Genomic DNA, 23,825 nt, shown 5'->3' on the forward strand with positions numbered 1-23,825 from the left:
CCTCCTCAGAGATGCTCTCATTCTGACTAGAAGCAGAAGCCCCGGGAGCCCCCAGCCAGCCTTAGGTGCTCTTCTCACAGGGAAAGGTGGGCTTTGCTCCCTTTGGAGGCACAGGGCTGACCCCACCCCACCACTCATGCATGCTGATGGCCACTGGCCATTAGTATGGACCTGGGGCTGGGCTGTGGACACCGAACAGGACAAGGCCCAGGTGCCCAGGCCCCTGCTGCCTGTGGCTCAGAGATAGAGGTGGAGGGCGGCAGTCAGGGAAAAAAGGCTTTCATCTACACTGCTGGCACTTACAGTGCACCTGCTATATGTACCTGGAGCTGCGCTGGGTGTTAAAGAAATAGGACAAGACACACACGTGCCTACTCTCAGACTCGCAGTCTGGCAGAACACGTGTGCCCAAGAGATGGTTACAGCCACTCGCTTTCTGAAAGGAGAGATCTGGGTGGTGCCTGGGCAAGTAAGGCAGGCCCAGTGGAGCCAAGTTAGGATGAGAAGAAGAAGAGGGGGAAAGAGGGCCAGGCAGAGGAAACAGCGTGTGCCAAGACCCAGAGATCAGTGGCAGAGGAGCTAGAAGGAATTCTTCAGGGTGACTGAGTGTGGACATGGAGGGAGAGCTGAGGCAGCTGAGGGAGGGAAGGAGGGAGGGGCGCAGCTTCTGCTGACACTCCCGGCTGCACTGAGGAGTCTGGGCTGCATCTGCTGGCACTGGGAGCCACAGAAGGGTTTTGAGCAGGCAAACGACTCTGTTTTCACTGGGGGGGATCCTTGTGGCAGCAGAGAGGGGTGGGAGACCTAAGCCAGGCCTTTCCCAAGGAGAGAAACCCTTCCCTCGGGTTGAGACCAGTCCTGGTCCCAGAAGCCCCCGACCCCGCAATGCCCAGGACCCCTCTCCTGACTGCTCCCATCTCTCTGCAGGGATGTTTCATCTTCTCGCTCGTCAAGTACGTACCCCTGACCTACAACAAAACATACGTGTACCCCAACTGGGCCATTGGGCTGGGCTGGAGCCTGGCCCTTTCCTCCATGCTCTGCGTTCCCTTGGTCATCATCATCCGCCTCTGCCAGACCGAGGGGCCGTTCCTTGTGGTGAGTGCTTGGGCCGAGGGCCGGGAGAGGTGGGAGGCGCGAGGCCAAAGGTGATTGTTGCTGGTTTGCTGCGTGATCTCAGGCGAGTCACCTGCCCTCTCTGAGCCATAGTTCCCTCACCCATCCAGTGGTTCAGCTTGTGGGCAGGAGAGTGCATTGTGGGAAGACGGGAAGCAAGTGCAGTTCACATGGGAGAAGGCTTTATGGAGACATTGGAAGCCGGGCTGTGGGGCGAGGAGGAACTTGCCAGGTGGAGAATGTGAGAGGGAAGGTGTTCCTGGTGTTGGCAGGGTGGGGGTGGGCAGTGAGGCTGGAGAGGTGACTGTAGCTTTGGATGCCAAGCTAAGAGCTAGGGCTTTATCCTGGGACCAGTGGGGCCATGTTCCTGAAGCGGTGGGACAAAGACAGGAACCTGGGGAGGAAGCCTGAGCCCCACCCAGATGCCTTCTCTTATTGAGGAGCCAAATTTAGGATCATCCCAGCCCATGCGGGGTCTTCTCCGGATCTGTGGCGGCAGCCAGACCTCTGCCTTTGTGCCTGCCGGGGCCTCCCCTGGCCCCACCTACCTTCCGTGTCCTCTCAGAAATTCCTCCAACAGCCCTGGAGATCCCAGGCCCTGGCAAAGGCCCCACTCTTTCCAAGAAATTCTTTTCTCAGAATCTCCCTTAACCTTTTGAGCTTGGGCTGGCTCCAAGAGTGCACTGTTTTGTTCTGGGCCGTTTTTATTGTTATTCTCTTTTAAAAATCTGGAGCCAGGATGTCCTGGGGCCCTGGCTCCCTGCTGGGCTGGGTCCTGTTTCCTCCTGGGCAGGGGAATGGCCTGGAGGTGATGCTGGTGGCAGGGGAGGGAGGGGAGACTGAGGAAGCTGGCAGGGCAGGAAGAAATCCTTGAAACTGAGGAGGCCCCTGGGGTTTTCCTGGAGCTTTTCACCCATTCTATTTTTTCAGAGGACAGAGGGCAGGACCCCAACCAGTCTTTAGCCAGAACACTGAATGGCTCTATGAGCTGTTAACAGACTGAAATACTGGGCCTGGGGACAGACAGGGAACAGTGACTGTCCTGAGCCCTCCAGGTGACCCCTCAATACTCCAGGCCAACCCAACCAGAATTTCCAGAATGTCCTTACTATCCAGAAGCCAAAGGGTTCATTAGGGCACAGCAAGGGGTCTCTAAAGGTTCTGATTGGTCTTGGGGTCTCTGTTCTGATTAGTGAGTGCCCACAGCAATTACATACCATTGGTTCAGGGGGACATCCAACAGGTCACTAACTTAGTGTCCTTCAAAGCCTCATTTTAAAATATTGGTCCAGCCCACATTTAGAAGTTTGGGTGGAGTGGAGTTGGCATGGGGGAAAGAGGTGGGGGAGTGGGTGAGGGCAGGCTTCACCCCACACTGGTACCGTCCTCCTGTGCCAATCTGAGTTCACCAAAGGCCCCTCTGAAGGCAGTTGAGCCACCATCTGTCTATCTTTCTTTATGTGCCTCTTAGGGGCTCCCACCTGCACAAGTTGAGGCATCTTGCCAGCCATGAGCTTCTCTCTGAGCCAGTTTCTGGCAAACCCAGATCTCTGTCCCAGGATGGTTCCAGCTCTGCCTGAGCCTCCTGTGTAGGCAAAGCCCCAAGTGGCTGCCTGGGGATTTGACTCTCCTCCACCCTCCCATGCACAGCCAATTGTATGGATGTGGAGATGCAAAGTGATGAGGGGAGAGCTGGCAGGTGGCTCAGGTGAGGGGGGTAGGGCTAGGAGCAAACTAGAGAAGGTGCTGTATGGAGGGAACCTGGGCCTGGAGGTGCCAGATCTTGCAGCTTTTCAAGAAAAGATGGAAAACTGGATTTAAAAAATAATAATAATAATAGAGACAGGGTCTTGCTCCTTTGCCCAGGCTGGAGTGCAGTGGCATAATCACGGGCTCAAGCGATCCTCTTTCCTCAGCCTCCGGAGTAACTTGGACTACAGGCACGTACCACCATGCCTGGCTAATTTTTTTTTTTTTAAGAGTTAGGGTCTCACTGTGTTGCCCAGGCTGCTTTTAAATCCTGACCTTGAGCAATCCTCCTGTTTCCCAAAGTGCTGGGATTACTGAAAACTGGGTTTTTAAATGAAATACTGTAGCTTTTAATAAGCAGCTTTTAAAAGTTTGTAACATACCTAAGTTGAATGTAAATGCCTAGAAAGAGGGCTTGTTGATTTGTTTGTTTGTTTGTTTGTTTCATTTGTTTCAACTGCCGGCCTATTCAAGTCTCTGAGTGGACACTTGGCAAGAGGTGGACCCGGGGGTGGGAGTCTGGTTGAGTCCTAGTTCTGACATGGATTTTCTGAGTATCCTTGGAGAGGGACACTCAACCAACTGTAAGGACAAAACTCACGCTGCTCAGGAGTGATATAGAATTCCCATACAGCTCCTGTCTCTTCAAAGGGCAGCTCAAATGCAAGCGAGGTTCTCCAAGCCCTTAAGACGTAAACCCTGCTGGGAGGATTGGATGCCTTCACGGAACTAGGGAAGACCTGTCTCTGCAAGAAGGCAGGAAGTGTAGCTTATGGGAGGCTGAGGAGTTTGGAGTTTCTCCTTGGGGAAGGTGGGAGCCATGGAGGCTTAAGACAGTTGTCCAACTCAGGGCATACAAATGACAGGAACTCAACTGCTGCTTTGCAAGGCAGAGGAATCAGGGGAGAGAATCACAGGGAGGCATATTTTAGTCCCATAGAAGAGAAAAGCATGTGAAGGTTGAGTCCCCCGTCCCTATAGGAATGTAAGCAGGGGTTTGGCCAAGGAAGGAAACTACCAACAGGAGTTCTGCCTTGAGTTCGGGCCTAGCAGGACCTTAGGAGTGCCTTAGTTCAATTCCATTATTTCCAAAAAGGACAAAAACAGGAGATCAGAGAGGGTGTGAGTTTGCCCAAGACAAACAGCACATCAGCCAATTCAGGAGGAGGCAGATGGCCCCGGTAAAGGGGAGACCAGGCCACCTGACCTTTCCCCCCTCACTCCTGTCATCCTTCTCCAGAGAGTCAAGTACCTGCTGACCCCAAGGGAACCCAACCGCTGGGCTGTGGAGCGCGAGGGAGCCACGCCCTACAACTCTCGCGCCGTCATGAACGGCGCTCTGGTGAAACCGACCCACATCATTGTGGAGACCATGATGTGAGCTCTCTCGGGTCGACGGGGCCGGCCGCTTTCCTGCTGTTTACTAACATTAGATTCTCATAGGGCCAGGTTTACAGAGCTTTATATTTGCACTAGGATTTTTTTTTTTTTGTAATTGTCACAGAAAATGTAATTGTGGGTATGTGTGTGTGCGTGTGTGTGTGTGTATCGTGTGTGTGTGTTTTGTTTTGATTTGGGGGATATTTTGTACAAAAAGAAAACCCACGGGAAGATGTCCGTGGAGAGGCAGAGCTTTCATACTGAATTAGATGTATTTTATGGGAATTTGGTAAATTTTTCTTTGTATTTTTTTTTTACATATAAGTATATATACACTTAAAGATTGTCATATACTTTTACCACTTGAATTGATCTTCTTGCCAGCAATAGATCTCATTTTCAAAAGCAATTCTTCGGTGCTGTGTAGCTGGCAGAAAATTCTGTCCAGTAAACGCAGGATGGAATTTTCCTGGGACTCTACACCCATCTTAAGGTGGTATACCTTCCAAATCCTGGTTCAGATGGAAGAAATAGCAGGAGAGAGGACCCACTAGCTGGCAGACCCAGAGGTAAGGAGAAAGGAGGACTGTGAGGAGATACCTCATTAAACGTAGCTTAGCCAAGAAAAGAGATGCCAAAGGAATGAACCAACCCTTCACATAAAGGAGACCGGCCGAAGCTAAATGAGGAGGCCCTATAGCAGAAGTCTGATTCTGAGAGCAGTAGAAACTTATACCAGAAGCAAAATCCCACTTTTAATTTTGAGATGGTGAGTGGATAGTCAGTAGACCATCAACAACCATTGGCCAGAGAGGTAGCTGCTAGAGATCCAAGAAGGCTGGCAGGAATGAGGCTCACCACTCAGCCTCACAACAGGTGGTGAAGGCACAGGCCACAGTCCTTCCTGGGGCATTCCAGGCAGAGAAGGACTAGAGGCTCTCCCGGCAGGAGCTGGGGTCTCAGGGCTCAGATCAGTCTGTTGCATTTGAACGGGGTCATAACAGGTTCTGGTCATTCCCCATGCAACATCTCAGCCTCTCTTCAAGTTGCCTGCAGGAATGAAGCATGACATACCTGTTGAGGGACTAGGGGAGTGGTGGGGAGGTGAGTGGATCGAAGGATATAGGCCCCAGGCATGCAGATGGGCCCGGTGTCGGGGAGGGGTGCTTTCTTTCCTCATCTCCCCACTCCCCACGCTCAGCCTGGGAGACTCCTGCCAAGCCCTCATTAAAGATGCTACCCCGGGCTGCCCTGGCACCTAACAAGGCACAGCAAGAGCAGCTTTTGAGTCTGGATCCTCCACTGGGGGAAGTGCTCCCAGTTCAGAACAAGGGCAGCCCGTGGTGCTGACCTAGGATATAACAAAGCTCTTGACTTCAAAACCCCTGCAATAGCTGGTGTCAGACATTTACCACCTGGGGACCCAAAAGAGAAGGCCTAGGAGAGTTTTCTAGAAGGTTGGGATTGTCAGGGTCCTGGCCCCCAGAACTGGCTTGACCAAGGGCCTTATGTGGAGCAGAGGTTGTCTCTGAACCAGGAGAGAAGGTACTATACCTTTCAAATCCCGTGGGCAGACACACCCCACCCGGCCCCTATTTGGACCTAAACTGTGCCATTTGAACAGTCACTTCCAAGCTCAGTCTGAATGAAACCGAAACACGACCACGCACGTAGCCAGTGACTGACTGCCTCGAGGGGTGCAGACCGGAGAGTTTTCACAGCAGGGGCTCTTGGAACCCTGGAAACCCCTTCTTCAATTTGGGAGGAGGGGTAAGCCTTTGGTGCCCCCCTCCCAAGGGGCAATTCTGAACCCCATCTTTGGCAGGTATACACATTTCACTGTTTCCAAAGCTATCTACTCTGTCAAACAACACCCAGTCCTATTCCAAACTCTCAACGATTTTAACTTGTTCCTAGTTTTCTATGTATTTATGGTTGCCGTTGTGTCTGATTTGATTTTACTGTTTTTTCCCTGATTTTATGGAGTAGCATTGTGACCTGTTTTCCTTTGTCTTATATAACTTTAGTAAACTAACCACTGTCAATGATTGAGGGCAGGTGGCACGTGAGGAAGAGGGGGCTTGGCACGCAGTGGCTACCTGGGCATTTGTGGTCATTTCAGTCTCCATCTCCCCAGCAGGGGCTCCCTGGGTGAAAGGCCACAGTATTTTGGGTTGGTAGGCAAATTGTAACATTCTGGACATGGCCTGAGGAAGGCCTCTTCTTATAAGACCAAATTCTAGACCAAAGACACATGTAGACCAAGTCCCCAGGCCCCGCCTGGAAGGAAGGCCGGCCACCTTCCCCAAGCCGTTCCTCGACCCTCCCCAAGGCACCTGTCTCCAATCAGAGCCCTCTCGCCCAGCCCTGGCTCTGTGTGCAGAGCATAGCTCTGTGAGTACCTGTGTAATAATGCCTAACCTTCATGTCTCCGTCTGAACGAAACTTTCTGTGAGAGCTCATGACTCTGGTCCACCTGTGTATAGAGAATGGGCAAAGTCCTTCACCTGCTTTCTGCTTGGGATGGATCAGAAATGCTGGTGCTCGCATATAGCCCAGCCAGCCAGATCTGGAAAGGAAACGAGGGGGTTGTTTAAAGCAACTTTTTAAGATGAAGTGGGAGATGCTGCGTTGAGATGGGCCATGCTAGGGCCACAGTGGAGATTTCCTGATGGTCAGGGAGAGAAGGGACTCCAGGGTCCCCTAACCCAATGCCCTTGATGTAAATGAGGTAGCTGAGGCCCAGGGAGGCACTGTGAGCCAGGAATGGATTTTCTTGAAACAGCTCTAACTGCAGGTTCTCCGAGGTAGGTGCAGGGAATGGTGAATGTATGACCAGGGCTACCTCCAGCAACATCCTCAAGGTCTTCCTGACAACCAAAGATAAGCCTTTATGGAAAAGGAAATGCCCTCCCCTCCATGTTCAGGGATGAGGGGAGCAGCAGCACCCACACTCCCACATCCTCGCAGAACTGGACCCATACTGTGGCTCGGTGAGCTGGGTGACTCCAGCCTCGCCTGCACACCCCAGCCCTGCACGGGGCCCTCCTTCCTCCCAGCAGCCCTTGGTGAGCTAGGAATTGAGATCCCTGTTTGTGCAAGAGGGAACTGAGGTGCAGAGAAGCCAGAGGTGTGCCAGATCCTTAGGCAGGATTTAGATGAAGTCGCCCTGGCTCCAGACTGACCCAAGGCTCTGCAAGGAGTTTCCAGGCAGCAGGAAGTGGCCTTGGATGCTCTCCTTCCAGGACAGCATAACCCCTGGGCCATGTGCAGCTCCTTCACTGCCCCCCAGATCCCCAGCATACCCCCAAAGACGGGGAAACACAAGGGGAGAGCACAGCATGGCCCCTCAGCCCAGTTCAGGGCACTCTTGTATCACCCGGGTACCACCACACAATGGTCCCCCACCCAGCCAGCATCTCCCAGCACAGCCCCTCTCCCTGGGGAAATGCTATGGGTAGCCAGTCTAAAGGCACAGGCACCTAACTGCTCCCCCCACCCCACCCCACCCAAGACTCAGACAGAAGCCAGGAAAGGACCCGAGAGAAAATCCTTCAAGGTGGCCTGAGGTCCCATCCATCCCTCAGACCCATGTGGTCCCAGGCCAGGCTGTCTGTGTAGATGCAGTAAATACCACTGTGTGCAAAAATCGAAGTACAAAACCACAAGACTAAACAAAACAAACCCAGAGAGCAAAACTTGTAGAGGTGGGCAGTCCAGAAAGCAGGGGGAAGCCCTCCCCCTTTCCTTCTCTCCCTGACCCTCAGAATATATATCATTGTAATAGGAAGCATTTTTTCATTGTTTTCTTGTGGGTGTCACTACAGACATGTTCTGGCATGTTCTCCGAGGGATGGAGCATCCTGTTATATATTTGACTTCAAATTGAAATGTTGGCTTCATTTTTTTTTTTTACCCAATTAATCTCCCAATCCCTAGCAACTGTGACTCTGTATTTAGCACAAGAGAAAACTGAGAACGTGGGTCTTGCCTCCTTCCAGAAATATGTCTGGCTCATCAGGACATTTTTTTAAAACTTCAAAATATTTTTAAGGTATTTTAAACTTTTATATAAAAAAAAATCAACCAACAAGAGACTCTTCTGAGGAGGAACATTTGTATTTGAACAAGATCCTTGGTGTGTAGTCCAGTCTTGCAGTATACAAGCTTTTGTGTATAAATGTTTTATGATATGATTCCCTGTATTTGCAGGGGTTTTTTTCTCTTTTGCTTTTTAGATAAATATGTATATCGATATTTTAAATTCATCTTTGCTTTTTTTAGAGGAGTTTGTAATCACCTTATAACACGAAAATAAACATTTCCTTTTTAACATCCAACATGTGTGGGTTGTGTTCTGTGTTATAAAACGCTTTACATTTTATAAAGGGCTTCCCGTCCAATCCCAGGACGCTCCTCAAAGGTAGGTATTATCCCAGGTTAGAGGTTCCGACATGGAAGCTCACAAAGGAAGCAGCTTTCTCGCTCGGGGTACACAGCAAGTCCATGAAAGAACCTGAATTCGCACCCGGGCCCACAAGCTCTTGGCTCTACTGGTTCTACTGATTCTACCTGCTACATGCGCAGCCCTGTACAACTGGGAGATCTGGCAGCAGTCACCTGACCCTCAGTTTCCCCATCTGGACTAAACCATTGTCCCCATCAAGGCCACCAGGATGATTGGAGGTGATGCTGTTAGCCTTAGGTGCTCACCTGCTGCGGCTTTCAGTCCTTCCTTTTTAGCCTTGGGCTGCCCTGTCGGAAGTGCAGAAAGCAGGTGGTGGGTGGCGGGGTGGGGGAAGCATAGAGGAGAAGCAAACCTGATTGCCCTTCTCCCACTTCCCCACCACCAGGTGCAGGCACTCATTAATACCCAGTTAAGGCTCTCTGGGGTCAGAACAGGTCCATGTTCGGGGCAGCCTTCCTGCCAACAGCTCCCCCACCCTTTGGGATGGACAAACTTGGGAGTCAGTTGAGTCCTTTGCCCAACTAACCAGATAAAATTCTCAGTAACTCATTTACAGACAATGTTAGAATAAAAGACCACCCTACCCCCATTTTCTGGCTCTTTCTGACAGCGTCTGCCTACCTCCCTCCCTCTCTCTATGTGTCCTGGCCATGTGGCTTGTGTTCAAGCCCTGGTTCCATCCCTTACTACCTGTGTGGCCTTGGGCAAGTTACTCAACCTCTTTGTGCCTGTTTCCTCATCTGTAATGATGGGACAAGAATAGAGTCCACCTCCGAAGGCTATTGGGAGGATCCAGCAAGTTCTTGCAAAGGGCTTAGAGCAGTGCCTGCTGCCTGCCTTGGCCTTTCCCCTGCCTACACCGCTCCCAAGACAGGATACTTGCTTCCCGGAAAAAACCTCTTCCTCTGCTCACAGAACTGTGGCCTCCCCAGTGGGGCCTGGCCCTGGCCTCTGAGTCCCAGACCCCACAGCTCACCTGCCCTAGATACTCTCTGGACACTGCAGCCAGTCCCAGGTTGCCCTCCTGCCAATACCTTCCCAACCTGGGCTAAAGAGACTCCATACGCAGGCACCACTGTTTGCCTCTGGCTTTCCGCTGCACAGAGAATCAAATCCATTCCCCCCGATCCCTGCTACCTCCAACCTAGTCTCCAGCTTCATTCCCCTCCCAGGCCTTCTTTCTCTTCCTTGAAACCATCAAACTCATTCCTATTTCAGGGCCTTTGCATTGGCTGTGTCCACTTCCTGAGATACTCTTCCTCCAGGTCTCCACGGAGGCTGGCTCCTGTCTTCAGGTCTCATTGCAAATGTCGCCTCTTGAGAGAAACCCCTCCTAACATTGTGAGCTAAAGCCCCTCACCCTGGTGTCTCTATCCCATTACTCCTATTTGATGCCTTTTGAAATAATTATTTATTTGCTTACTTGTTGATTGTCTTCCTGCCACCAGAATGTGCAGACATGACCTAAATCTGTCTGATTCATGTTGCCCAGGGGCTGGATGATGGAAGCAAATGGCAAACTTTTTGAATTAATGAATCATCAAAATCAAGTGAGATGTCACCAGACCCATACGGAAGCTGACTTGCCAACCCATGATTTTGTTAAAAAAGCAAACTTCTACTCTAGGTGGATTTAAATAATTTTATTTAAAAAAAAAAAAATCATCCCCATAGCACTTACCCCAAGCCACTGCAACCCCTGGTGGGACAAAGACTTAGATGAGGGCCCCAAACAGACCATAAGCGGCCTTTGCAATATAGCCCCTTGGCGTTTGTGCTTCCCAAGAGCCCTAAGAAAACCCGATGTAGAAAAATACTTTACAAGGAATATGTTCTAATCTCAGCCAGAGAAAAATACAGCTTTGGGGGAGGGGGTGGTGGAAGGGGACATGTCACAGGGGCTGTTCCCAAAATGCATAGGCAGGCAGGGCGCTCACTGGGGAAAGGTGTCAGGAAATGTCAAGTCGGGGGTGACCCATCCCCACGAGAAGCCAGAAGAAATATTGCATATGAGGAGGCCGGCGTGGCTGGGAGGCCCAGCGCGGGCCTGATTGCATACGTTTGGGAGAATGGCAGAGGCCTCAGCCCGAGGAGGCAGAGGGGGTACTGGTTAGAGTCGGGTGCATCTTCCCTCGCCTGGAGTCCTGAAGTCAATGCAGTTTTCCCAAGCCAAGAGGCCCTGAGAGTGTGTCCTGTCCAGCCCTGCTGCTTAGCAGAGGTCCAGAGACGCTGAGCCACCTGTCCAAGGTCACACAGCTATGGCTGCTTGTGTCCAGAAGCCACACCTCTGCTGTGCTGTCCCTCCCCCGCAAAGTGAGGGCTCTTGGCTTTCGCTTGGTGCCCTGTGACAGGTAGGCAGTGCCCTTTCCCCCTGGGCTAAGTACACAGGTATCCAAGATAGCAGAGGTGCTGAGCACCCCAGGCACAAGCATGCAGGGCCCTCAGGGAGGGCACCGAGGGGCAGGGCCTGGGGAAGTGGAGGGGAGGGGTAAGGGAGGCAGGCCCCCGGGAGACAGCATGGGCAGTTCCCCAAGGGTGCCTTGGTGGGTCGGTAGACCTGGTTCTGTCCCTGACCAGGAAGCCTGTGTCTGCTCAGACTGTCCACCTGTGATCATCCAGAGGGGCTGGGGGTCCAACCCAGACAGGGTCACACAGCAAACAGGTAACAGACCCAGGGTGAAAAGACCTCTTGACTCCCCATTTGTTCTCTCAAATGGAAGAGCACTTTTCCGGCCTCCAGGATCCCAGGTTGGAGACAGGTGGAGGTGGGAGTGGGTGCCCCATTTTCCAGAGACCCCTGTGAGAGCTGGGCCAGGCAAAGCACATCTCCAGCCCTGGCTACACCCGCCTGCCCACTCCACCCCAGGCACCACTCACTAGACCAGCCAGGGAGGCCCACACCCTTCTCAAAATGAAGAGGGTCTCTGATTTGTGGACACTGAGGACAATGATTTTAAGGGATGCTGGTGCTTCCAGATTTCAAGTGGGAATAGACTTCTTTGAATAAGCACTTTGGACACCCTCCACTGGGCAAGAGTGTCCCATCTTTTCCTCTGGCCCATCTCTCTCCCATCTCCCTCCCTCTTTCTCCTCTTCCTCCACTGATCTGGCTGTAAAGACGAGTGCTATGCCTCACAGGTCCTGTGTCCATCACTTTTCAGTCTTCATTGGATGGCAGGCGAATGGAAGCTCCAGGGTCTTTTGTCCCAAAAATGACTCCTCCCACAAGGAGGGGCTTGGGCTGAGTGGGCGTGCAGATGGGTCAGTGGCCACACGGCCTACAGAAGCAGGAGGGCTGAGAGCCCGAGGCCCATAGAGCCTGCCCAATGGGCCCAGAACCAGTCTCAAGGGCCAGAAGCTTCAGACTGAGATGCTGAAATGAAAGAATCACCCACTTTCGGAGTCAAAGGGCCAACACTTCCTGGGATCCCAGACGCCCCAACTTAAGCGTCTCATAAGTGGGGACCAGATTCTGGGAATCTGAGAATCTCAGGACTAGCAAGCCTCAAACCCCCATTCTGGAGAAGCGAAGGAGCTGGGCTCCCATCTGAAGCAGTATCCTTCCTGGTGGCCGAGTCTCTAGAGGAAGTGGCTCCCCATCAGGAAGCCAACCCCCCGAGCGCGTGTGCACGCATCATGGGAATGCCTCATGCCCCAATGCATGCCTGCGCTGGGGTATCCAGCTCCTGCCTGCTCACCTCCTGTGACCGAGAACTCACTCCTCCTTGCAGCTCATTCCAGCTCCATGGCTCTGCTGGGAGGAAGTGCTCCCTACGTCTTCGACCTCTCCAAGGAGGCCCCACGGGGACCTGGGACAGCCCCCAGGCCTCTCTCCTCTCGGCTGAGCAGCCTGTGCCAACCCTTCTTAAGGGAGGCTCCTCTGGGCATCTTGGAGACCCAACTTGGTGAGAGACCCCAGCTGTCACTCCAACTTGAGCAGGCCTCCCTGCTTGGCACCCCAGTCACCACAGACCTGGGGAACAGAGGCCAAGCGTCACCCCAGGCTCAGGGTCTGCCAGACCAACAGATGAATGAATGGGTGGCCGCTTCTCCAGCCCAGCTACGTGTCTGGGATCCAGGATCTGCCTGGGTGGTCCCTTAGGAGTTCGGCCCACATGCTGACTTCAGAGCATCCGGGGACTGCTGGGGCCTGGCGCTCGGGGGGCCCGGCTGCTGTGTGCCAGCGGGTTGCGGCTGATGACCAGCTCCAGGACATCACCCGCCTCAGCCAGAAGCGGCACCGCCAGGCAGCAGTCGAAGTCCCGTGTACGGACGTGGTTGACCTGCATGGGGCACAACCAAGGGAACAGAGCCGAGGTGTCAGCCCTGCGGGGCTGAAGGGAGCGAGAGGCATGTGATGTCCTAAAGGTGGGCCCTGTCCCAGCCTTGACACAAGCCCTGACATCTCCAGCACCACACACACAGGAACATTCTTCCTCTCTCTCTCAGTCCTTCTGTTAGGTTTCATCAAAGAGAAAGTCCTAGGAAGAGGCGGGTATACCCTTCACACCCCTCTAACTCCTGTTTTTCTCCCTTTCTCACATGAAAGAGCAGACCACACACTCAGAGAGCTTCCTGCCTAGAACTGTGTGACGTGACATTGTCTTCTATTTTATTTGCATTTTACACCCACTTTCTATTTCAAAGCAGGGGGTGCTAGATTTGCACTCCTAATGGAGATAAAAAGTTTCCTTTCAAAGTCAATGTAAATTGAAAAAGTGCCATCAATTTAGAGAAAACATGAATTAGTAAATTTCATATAAATATGGTAAAAACCACACTGAGGGAGCAAAAACAGCCAGGGCATGAGAAGGGGTGGCACAGGGTGCCCAGCACAGGATGACCCACGCTTCCCAGGCTCCCTCGCGGTTAGGAAGGTCACATGAGGGTTTGGTCCATCGGCCGTGAAGCAAGGTGATGAGTGTTGCTTCTGGGTGAAGGCAGAAAAATATCTACGTGTGACTTTCCAGTCTGTTTCCTCTGCTGTGGAGTCTGAAGAGGCCACGTGTCTCAGAGAGTCAGTTCCAAGATGGGCAGATGCTCCATCAGCCCTGGGAGAGGAAGGCCCCCACTGGCCTGCAGTGGGCATGGGGTGTAAGAAAAAAGGTCTGTGTGTGCTCAGCCTCTGAGGCTCAGGGTGCTGGGGCCCGCATCGCAACTTAGGCTAACCTGACTCAGACGACTTGCATTCTCCTGCCCTCTTCACAGGTGATAGATGCAGGCTCTTTCCCCACCCTCAGGCTAGGGAACAATGCCACCCCCACTATGCAGCCCCTGCCCCAGCGTTACCTGCAGGACCCTGTCAAAGGGCCGGAGGCCCCCGCGGTGGGCTGGCCCATCAGGGCGCACAGTGTGGACATAGACGCCTTTTTCCAGGAGGCCATCTGAGACGCTGAAACCAAAGTCATTCCGCATGGGGTCCTTGTGCAAGGTCACCTGGAAGCAGGAGGAGGAGGTTCCTGGGACTCTGACCTTTGGCCCCAGCCTCTCACAGTAGCCCAGATCCCTTGGTCTGGCATTCAGCGCCTCTGGTCAACCATACCCCCCACGCTGCAGTGCCCCAGCCTCCTGCCCCTTGGCCTTCACCCACCCCAACCCCTCCTCCTCTCTCCCACAGCAGATGCTCCAAGCCACAACACTCAAGTACAAGGGAGCCCTTAGGAGTGACTTCCTTTCAGCCCTTTCTCAGTCCTCTGGCTCCATCAGGGAGGAGGCCTGCCCAGGGCACTGTTATCTTCCCTGACCCTCACTCATTCCCATTTACCAAAGAGCTCAGAGCTTCTGAGGACCATTGGCTAGGGATTGTCCTCCTCATCTTTTTTTTTTTTTTTGAGCTGGAGTCTCACTCTGTCACCCAGGCTGGAGTGCAATGGCGCGATCTCGGTTCACTACAACCTCCTTCTACGGGGTTCAAGCGATTCTCCTGCCTCAGCCTCCCGAATAGCTGGGACTACAGACGCGTGCCACCATGCCCAGGTAATTTTTGTATTTTTAGTAGAGACGGGGTTTCACCATGTTAGCCAGGATGGTTTTGATCTCCTGACCTTGTGATCCACCCGCCTTGGCATCCCAAAGTGCTGGGATTACAGGCATGAGCCACCAAGCCATCTTATTTTTACATAATGACCTATAGATGGCACAAGACACTGGCTTCTCATTGTGTGAGATACATAGAAGTCACACACACATGTAGAAGGGTTTATATGTTATATGTAAATATGTGTGTATGAGATACAAAACAACTTAAGGCCAGGCACAGTGGCTCACACATGTAATCTCAGCACTTTGAGAGGCTGAGGTGGGCAGGCTATTTGAACTCAGGAGTTTGAGACCAGCCTGGGCAACATGTTGAAACCCTGTCTCTAAAAAAATACAAAAATTAGCCAGGTGTAGTGGTGCATGCCTGTGGTCCCAGCTTCTTGGGGGGCTGAGGTGGGAGGATCACTTGAACCCAGGAGGTCAAGGCTGCAGTAAGCCTTGATCGAGCAACTGCACTTCAGCCTGGGCAACAGAGCCAGACCCTGTCTCAAAAAAATAAACACATAGATAAAATAACTTAAGTGGAGGGAAAAAAAGCACATCTACTTAAAGAAAAATAATAATAGCCAGCGTGAATCACAGGTGTGCATGTGTATGAGTTTGTGTGTCACCCAAATGATGAGCATTTTGGAAAACTCAACCCGGTTTTGTGGTGGAGGAGAATAAAGCCCCAAGAGGGGCAGGGCCTCTCTGGAGTCCCATGATGGTGCTCATGGCGTCAGGACACAGGTCCAGGTCTCCTGTGCTCACCCCCAGTGCCTACCTTGTGCATCTCCAAGGGTGTAGGCAGTAGCAGCTCCTCCATCTCTGCAGGAGAGGCTCGTACCTCCCTTCCCCTCTGCCAAGGCCGGTGGCCAGGCCTGCCCTCGAGGGCCGCCCTCTGCACAGTGCCTGTCATGATGGATGCCTGCAGGAACATGGCCCTTCTTTCAGATGCTTGTTGGCTTGTCTCATCAGGCAGTCAGCGTCCACTGACACCTACTATGTGCCAGTCACAAAGGGGACAATGGTGAACAGGACAGAAGTGGTCCCGGTTCACTGGGGCTGGGTCCAACAGTGGTGGAGTGGGAAGTCATGAACCAATCACACTACAATGAGGATAATAATCACTGGCACTTAGTCATTCGTGCCTACCCACTGCTAGGTCAGTTCTCAGCACTTTACACCTATAACTCCTTTTATTCTCCACAGTACAATGATGCAAGTAAATACCATTTTTTTTCCACTTTACAGATGAGGAAACTGCTTATTTCCTTAGCCATATAAAAAAGATTTGAAACCAGAGTCTAGTTCCAAAGTCAAGACTCTTTTTTTTTTTTTTTTTTTTGAGACAAAGTTTCGCTCTTATTGCCCAGGCTGGAGTGCAATGGCACGATCTTGGCTCACCTCAACCTCCGCCTCACAGGTTCAAGCGATTCTCCTGCCTCATCCTCCTGAATAGCTGGAATTGCAGGCATGTGCCACCATGCCCAGCTAATTTTGCATTTTCTTTTTTAGTAGAGACGGGGTTTCTCCATGTTGATCAGGCTGGTCTCGAACCCCCGACCTCAGGTTATCCGTCCGCCTCAACTTCCCAAAGTGCTGGGATTACAGGCATGAGCCACCATACCCAGCCCCAAAGTCAGAACTCTTAACCACTCTGCTACATTGCTAATTGCCAACATAAATAAGATAAAATCATGCACTGCAATAAGTGTTACAGAGGTGAGGCATTCGGGAAGTGAGAACCTGGGACAGGTGGCCCTGGTCCTGTGAGGAGTGGGGAAGCATCCAGAGCTGAAATTGAAAGGACAAGGAAGAAGAGGCCCAGGGAAGAGTCCCTGGCAAAGGAAACAGTATGTGCAAAGCCCTGCGGTGGGGGGATCTGGAAGCAAACCTGGCGGCTGGTGACTGAGGGCCCAGTCCTGCGGCACCCTCTAGACCACAGTAAGAGATGTGAACTTCATTCCAGGAGCAGCAGGCAGCCCCTGAAGGACTGAAGCCAGGCAGAGAAGGTGACATAAACAATGTGTGGATCTAGAAGCATCTTCCAACTGCCACATGAAGACTGGGCTGCATGTGTGGGAGTGGAGGCTGGGAGGGAGACCTGTTAGGGGCCATGTAGTTGTCCAAAGAAAAGACAATGGTGGTCTGGACAAGGATGGTGCCACTGGAGAAGGAGAGAAGGCGTGGAGTTAGAACAGGCTCAGGGAGGGAGGGCTGAGCAATCGGAAATGCCAAGCTCTAAGTTGCCAGCCGGAAGCCTGAGTGTGAAGCCCCGAGGGAAACAGCTTCACACTCAGGCTGGGAAATCCAGAGATGGAGGTGGGGGTGCTGGAGCTGCTGGGAGGGGAGGTTGGACTTCTTACTGTGACGTCATACAGTCTTACAGGCAAACAATTGTCTCCTCAGCCTAGAAACGTCTCTCCTTCTGCCCATCACAGTATCTGAGTTCCTACTATTAGTGCACAGTTCTATCTGACCATTTGGGGTGCAGGGGGTTGGTCTTTTAGGGATCCCCTAAGGGAAGGTAAATTATGATTAAAATGTTTTACGTTGGTCGTGGTGACTCATGCTTGTAACCCCAGCACTTTGGGAGGCGGAGGCAGGAGGATTGTTTGAGCCTAGGAGTTCGAGACCAACCTGGGCAAACATAGCCAGACAACCTCTCTACAAAATCTACAATTATTAGCCAGGCATGGTGGTGCATGTCTGTGGTCCCAGCTACTAGGGAGGCTGAGGTAGGAGGATCTGCTGAACCTGGGAGGTGAAGGTTGCAGTGAGCTGAGACCATACCACTGCACTCCAGCCTGGGCAACAGAGCAAGATCCTATTGCTAAAAAATAAAAACTGTTTTAGGGCCAAACTGTTGGGTTGGAGTGGGGAGGAAGATAGGAAAACAAGGGTGGATATTGAATGAGGAGGCAGGAAAGCACCTTTTTCACATCTTAGAAACGATCTTCACCTGCCTGGGAGCCAGCATCCAAAAGGAAATATATGAGACTCCTCATTTCGGGATAATAGAGTTATTAAAACACAGAATCAGGGAGTCCAGGCATCGCAGGGTCTTGGACCCCTAAAATTGTAGAATTCAAGGACTTCCAGTTAAAATGCAGACTGAGCTGATACAGGAAGTTCACACCTCCCTTCAAACACATAGAGATTTCAATTTGTTAAATAAACACTTTCAAAGCAAGAAAGAAAAATTCAGAGACAGGCATTAGCAGGAGTGAAACCGTCTGGCTTATGGAAGTTAGTGGCCCATGGAAGGTAACAACGAAGTATACACGTTTGGAGCTGGGATACTGTTCAGGGAAAAGAGATGCTGTCTCAAAGCAGGAAACGATACCATTCCAGAAAGTGAGTGCTGTCTCATTGCTGGATAGCGACTGGAAAATGTCTGCCCACAGGGCTACAAGAAGGGAACCACCAAGACTTGAACAGGCAGGAGGGGGAGGATCACTTGTGACAAACTAGAACCCTTAGTGTGACCTCTGCATGAGGGTGGGGCCAGAATCTGCCTTCCACAATAGTGCAGAAACACTGAGCAGAGGAATTACTGTCAAAACCAGTCTGGAATTGGTGAAGTTCAAAGGCCACAGCCAAGACAAAGTGAGGAGTGATCTCACCGAAGCGTCAACAACACGGAGCACACACAGCAAGGCAGGCGACTGGGAAGGGACAGCGGCTGGAAGCCGTGCAGTGACAAGATGGAAAAGCCCACCTGCCCACAGACAAAACAAGTAGGCGAATCCACACCCAGGGAACTAAAAATAATAGTGAAATAAAAAGAAACTTGAGAACTGGCACAGTGGCTCACACCTGTAATCCCAGAACTTTGGGAGGCCAAGGTGGGCCGATCACCTGAGATCAGGAGTTCAAGACCAACCTGGGCAACCCTGTCTCTACTAAAAAAAAAAAAAAAAATTAGCCAAGCATGATGGCACACTCCTGTAGTCCCCAGCTACTCAGGTGACTGAGGCAGGAGAATTGCTTGAACCCAGGAGGTGGAGGTTGTAGTGAGCTGATCCGAGATCATGCCACTGACTGCACTCCAGCCTGAGTGACAGAGTGAAACTCCATCTCAAAAAAAAAGAAAAAAGAAACTTGAAGTAAGTCTGTTTACAGGGGTGTCCAAACTACTGGTTTCCCTGGGCCACGTGGGATAATTGTCTTGGGCCACACATAAAATACACTAACATTAACAATAGCTGATGAGGAAAAAAAAAATCGCAAAAAAAATCTCATAATGTTTTAAGAAAATTTATGAATTTGTGTAAAATTCAAAGCTATCCTGGGCTACATGCAGCCCATGGGCCACAGGTTAGATAAGCTTGGTTTAAGATGTGTAGAAAAATAAGAAAAAAAGCAAAAGCCATTAAAAAAAAGACTATGAAGATTTAAAAAAATTGTAGGAATAAAAGATGTAGAACTTGAAACACAGTATCTAAGAAACGGGTTACACAGTAGAATAAATACAGCCAAGGAGAGAATTAGTGAATTGGAAGACAGATTAAGGAAAGCAGCTAGTACACAGTGCAGAGAAAATATGAAAGAAAAGTTAAGAGACATGGAGGGTAGAATGCATGGAGGACAAGTGTCCAACATACTTAACAGAAGGAGACAATAAGAAGGAAGCAATATTATAAATACCATGACTAGGAATTTTCCAGCATAGAAGGCAAACATGAGTCCTCAGGCTGAAAAAACATACTGAGTCTATAGTAAGACAAATAAACTCTTACTGAGACACATCAGAGCAAGAGAGCCAGCCATCACAGAGAAAGAAATCTTCAAATCTCCTAGAAAGAAAAGACACAGGACTTTCAAAGGAACAACAGTGAACCTAACAGCAGCAACAATCATTACCAGAAGACAACAGGATAATATCTTCAAAACCCTGAGTAAATGTTTAATTTCATAGTCAACTAAACTATCATTTAAGAGCAGGGGTGAAATAAAGACATTTATAAACTTCTAAATTGATTGGAAAAAAGAAAAAAGAAATAAAGACTTTTCAGAACACAGAGCCTAAAGCAGTTTACCACCTAAAGGCCCTCAGTGAAAGACTATCTTAAAGGATGAGCTCAGAAAAAAAGGGGTATGCAAGAAGCAAAGGTGATAACAGAAATTGGTCAAATATTCTGATAAAACCCCATGTTCATGAATTTTGAGCAATTTATAAACGAGTTGGGACATGAAAGGAAGTAGTTTGGAGAGAAGTGAAAGAATTTTATAGTGCCTGTCTTATTCAAGAGGAGGACAAAGGTATTGCTTAGACTTGTTAGAAAAACCAAATTAAGAAAATATATTGAAAATGTAAGGTAAGGCCATGGCCTTCCCTTCAGTGGTCTATCCTAATAATTATTTAGCCATAAAAAGGGATGAATTACTGACATATCCCACAACATCAAGCTAAGTGAAAAAAGCCAGACACAAATAGTCAAATACACACACCACTTTTATGAAATATCCAGAATAGGCTAATCCATAGAGACAGAGTAGATAGCGATTGCCAGGGGATGGGAAGAGGGAGGGATTGGAAGGTAGACGTTTTCATTTTGGGGTGTTATAAGTGTTCTGGAATTAGATAGTGCTGATGATTACACAACATCGTGAATATAACAAGTCACTAAACTGTACACTTTAAACTGGTTAAAATTGCAAATTTTATATGTTAATTTTATCTTGATAAACAGAAAGCTTACATTAGTATCATTTAAAAGGCACTGGACTAAAATTAAGAGAGACTTAAGAGACATAATAACCAAGCTCCAAGCATGGATTAGACATTGGTTTGGACAAACCAGGGGTAAAGGGCAATTTGGGTCCAACTGACGAAATCCGAATCTGGTCTTGGTATCAGGAAAGATTAAAATATATTGAAATGGAAAAATGAAGCAGCTAGCTAAAAAAGCAGTCTACAAAACAGTACATATGTCATGACTTCATTATCTTAAAAATACATGGCCAGGCATGGTGGCTCAAGCCTGTAATCCCAGCACTTTGGGAGGCCGAGGCGGGTGGATCATGAGGTCAGGAGATCGAGACCATCCTGGCTAACATGGTGAAACACCATCTCTACTAAAAATACAAAAAACTAGCCGGGCGTGGTGGCAGGCGCCTGTAGTCCCAGCTACTCGGAGGCTGAGGCGGGAGAATGGCGTGAACCCGGGAGGTGGAGCTTGCAGTGAGCCAAGATCGCACCACTGCACTCCAGCCTGGGCCACACAGCGAGACTCCGTCTCAAAAAAAAAAAAAAAATACATGTAAACTCATTAACACAGTAATAGTGGTGATCTGTGGGTGGTGGGAATGTTGTGTCCTTATGTTTTATTTTTACTTATTTTTTCATTACTTATTTTGATTCTACTTTGTTTATCCAATTTTGCACCACTCACACGTATCACTTAGGTAATAATAAAAGGTTTCAATGTAAAAACTGAATGTTGAAAGTAGAACAAATGAATTAAAGATAATCACTACAAGAATACAAATAAAATTTAAAATCTCCAAATTGGAGATTGTGGAGAGAGCGAGCAGTAATGAAAAATGTATCAATAGAAAAAAGGAAAGATGGATGATCAGAAGAAGTATAAAGAAAACAGGATAAATAGGAAGTATAAATTATATACTAGAATTAAGTTTAATTATATATTTTTTCAGGTGTACCTCTGATTGAAAGGTTTAATTATATTAGTAGTCACAACAAATATAAATAGACTAAATTCATCTTTAATAAAAAGAGAACCCGCTATGTATAGTATACAACAGAGACACATTTAAAACAATGATACAGTAAATTTGAAAACAAGCAAATTGGCCAGGCACAGTGGCTCACCCCTGTAATCCCAGCACTTTGGGAAGCTGAGGCAGGTGGATCACTTGAGGCCAGAAGTTCGAGACCAATCTGGCCAACACAGTGAAAACCCATCTTTATTAAAAATAGAAAAAATTAGCTGGGCATGGTGGCACATACCTTTAATCCCAGTTACTCAGGAGGCTGAGGCATGAGAATCACTTGAACCCAGGAGGTGGAGACTGCAGTGAGCCAAGATTGCACCACTGTACTCCAGCCTGGGTGACAGAGTGAGACTCCGTCTAAAAAAAAAAAAAAAAGAGAGAGAGAGAAAAATAAGCAAATTGAAAAAAAAGACAGGCAAATAATCACCAAAATAAATTTAATGAAACAATATTATTATGAGACAAAACAGAATTTAATTTAAGGTGGAAAGTGCATTAGCAAAATTTGGGATGCAGCCAAAGCAATGCTTACAGGTAAATTCATAACTTCAAAAAATACATTATTCAAAAACAAGAAAGACTGAAAATTAAGGCACTAAGAAACCATGAAAAGGATCATGACTTAAACATAAAGTAGAAGGAAGAGAATATCAAAGCTAAACAAACAAATGAATAAAATAGAAAATAATAAAGCCAAAAACGTGTTCTTTGAGAAACCTGGTAATTGGCTGGACTAATGGAGAGAAAAAAAACGACCCCAATTGACAATATTAGGAATAAAAAGGGGCAAAAGCGCAGATAAAATAGAGATTTAAATAAAATAAAATTGCTCTCAGAGTGGAAGCTTGGGATATGACTTAGCAAGATCCTCTCTGGATCCTCCTGGACAGCTTGTTCTATGCACTGAACAATACTGACCTTACACAAAGCCACATTCACCTCTGGTTTCCCACAGCCCCTTATCTTCTGTCATCACTGATGTCAACACTCACACACTTCCACAGGGCGTGCCCACAGCCACATTCATGTATCACACGCACATACACAGATACTAAAACTGCCCCTGTGCAACTACATGTGCACACTCAGACACACGTGTTCTGAAATACACTCTGCAAGTGTGCATGCATGAGCATGTTCACATGCATGCATACACATACGCTCCCAATGTACCCATGATGATGTCACACATATTTCATGTCCACACAGATAATGTGTAGTACCACGGTGCTCTCAATCACACTTGCACATGAGTCCATGCACAGTCTGTAAATATGTGAAGACACCTTTTCCCAGAGGGTGCCCAGGTGAGTGCATACATACACGTTACACATGAGCATGATACCATCAACATGCCTGCCTCCCATTGCACACACACCAGAGTAAACAGCCCCGGGTGCCCCTTGAAGGCCTGCAGGGCAGGCGGCCATACCTCCAGTTCCCTCAGCAGCTCTGACTGACCACATGACTCCAGGTCTTCGAGAGCTTCTCCAAACACACGCCAGAAGCCCTCCTCTCGGGCAGGGCCAGGGGCTGGGCTGTAACGTAGGAACCAGAGAGCGTCAACTCCTGGCAGGCGGGTGGGCGGGCTGGGGCCTGAGGAGTCTTCGGGGCCCCAGGGCCCAGCGTTGGGCTCGAGGGGCCATAGGGTGGGTGGGCGGGCAGGCAGGCGAGCATCCTCGGTGGCAGTTCTGGGGCCCCGGGGCAGTGGTTGGTGACACAGAATAGGGGAAAGACGCAGTTAGGGGTGACCAGGACTGTCGGTGGCCAGTTAGAACAAGGGCAGATGAGACGGGGTGGAGAGCGGTGACACAGGATGCCTAGGAAGAGAGACAGAGGACAAACAGACGAACAAACAGAGAGGAGATCCATGGTGTAGCCCCAGAGGACGGCCCCTGGCCCCACCCAGACACACGGCACCGTGGGACAGTGACAGGGACAGAGCTGGAGCCAGCAAGGACACAGATGGATGGAGGGGATGATATATCTGTGCTGGGGAAGGGTCGAGACCACCCATAACGCCCATCGCAGGTTGTACGAGTCTGTTATCAGTTCCAACAGAGTCTCAGAAAGTTCACAATTCACATTTTTCGCACTTCACAAAGCCACTTGCCAATTACAAAGACCTCAATGGTTACAAGGCATGCTGCGATTTACAAAGCACTTGCACTTTTTCTTTCTTTTTTTTTTTTGAGACAGAGTTTCACTCTGTTGCTGAGGCTGGAACGCAGTGGCGCGATCTCGGCTCACTGCAAGCTCCGCCTCCCAGGTTCTCACCATTCTCCTGCCTCAGCCTCCCAAGTAGCTGGGACCGCAGGCGCCCGCCACCACGCCTGGCCAACTTTTTGTA

The 23,825-nt window shown here is 49.7% G+C and overlaps 2 protein-coding genes across 12 annotated transcripts in view; one reads left to right on the top strand and one right to left on the bottom strand.

Moving 5' to 3' along the window:
• Positions 1 to 8,585, top strand: part of LOC105477755 (solute carrier family 6 member 6) — an 87,427-nt gene extending 78,842 nt beyond the window's left edge. For all 4 annotated transcript variants that reach the window (XM_071092253.1, XM_011734469.2, XM_011734470.3 and 1 more), the window contains 2 exons: positions 928 to 1,098; positions 4,106 to 8,585. In XM_071092253.1, coding sequence (XP_070948354.1) covers positions 928 to 1,098; positions 4,106 to 4,246 — 312 coding nt within the window. In that variant the 3' untranslated portion in view covers positions 4,247 to 8,585. The remainder of the gene's footprint in view (positions 1 to 927; positions 1,099 to 4,105) is intronic.
• Positions 8,586 to 10,341: 1,756 nt separating this feature from the next.
• The window catches only part of LOC105477754 (glutamate receptor interacting protein 2), a 114,697-nt gene continuing 101,213 nt past the window's right edge, over positions 10,342 to 23,825 (bottom strand). For 5 of the 8 annotated variants that reach the window (XM_024791533.2, XM_024791532.2, XM_011734465.3 and 2 more), the window contains 4 exons: positions 22,908 to 23,013; positions 15,516 to 15,659; positions 14,003 to 14,149; positions 10,342 to 12,996 (listed from right to left, as the gene is read on the bottom strand). In XM_024791533.2, the coding sequence (XP_024647301.1) occupies positions 12,838 to 12,996; positions 14,003 to 14,149; positions 15,516 to 15,659; positions 22,908 to 23,013 (556 nt within the window). In that variant the 3' untranslated portion in view covers positions 10,342 to 12,837. Of the gene's footprint in view, positions 12,997 to 14,002; positions 14,150 to 15,515; positions 15,660 to 15,978; positions 16,902 to 22,907; positions 23,014 to 23,063; positions 23,296 to 23,825 lie in introns of those variants that run through there. The other 3 variants (XM_071092250.1, XM_024791534.2, XM_071092251.1) reach the window with 3 other exon arrangements.

The sequence above is a fragment of the Macaca nemestrina genome, chromosome 2 (genome assembly GCF_043159975.1).
Source record: "Macaca nemestrina isolate mMacNem1 chromosome 2, mMacNem.hap1, whole genome shotgun sequence".
NCBI lineage: Eukaryota > Metazoa > Chordata > Mammalia > Primates > Cercopithecidae > Macaca > Macaca nemestrina.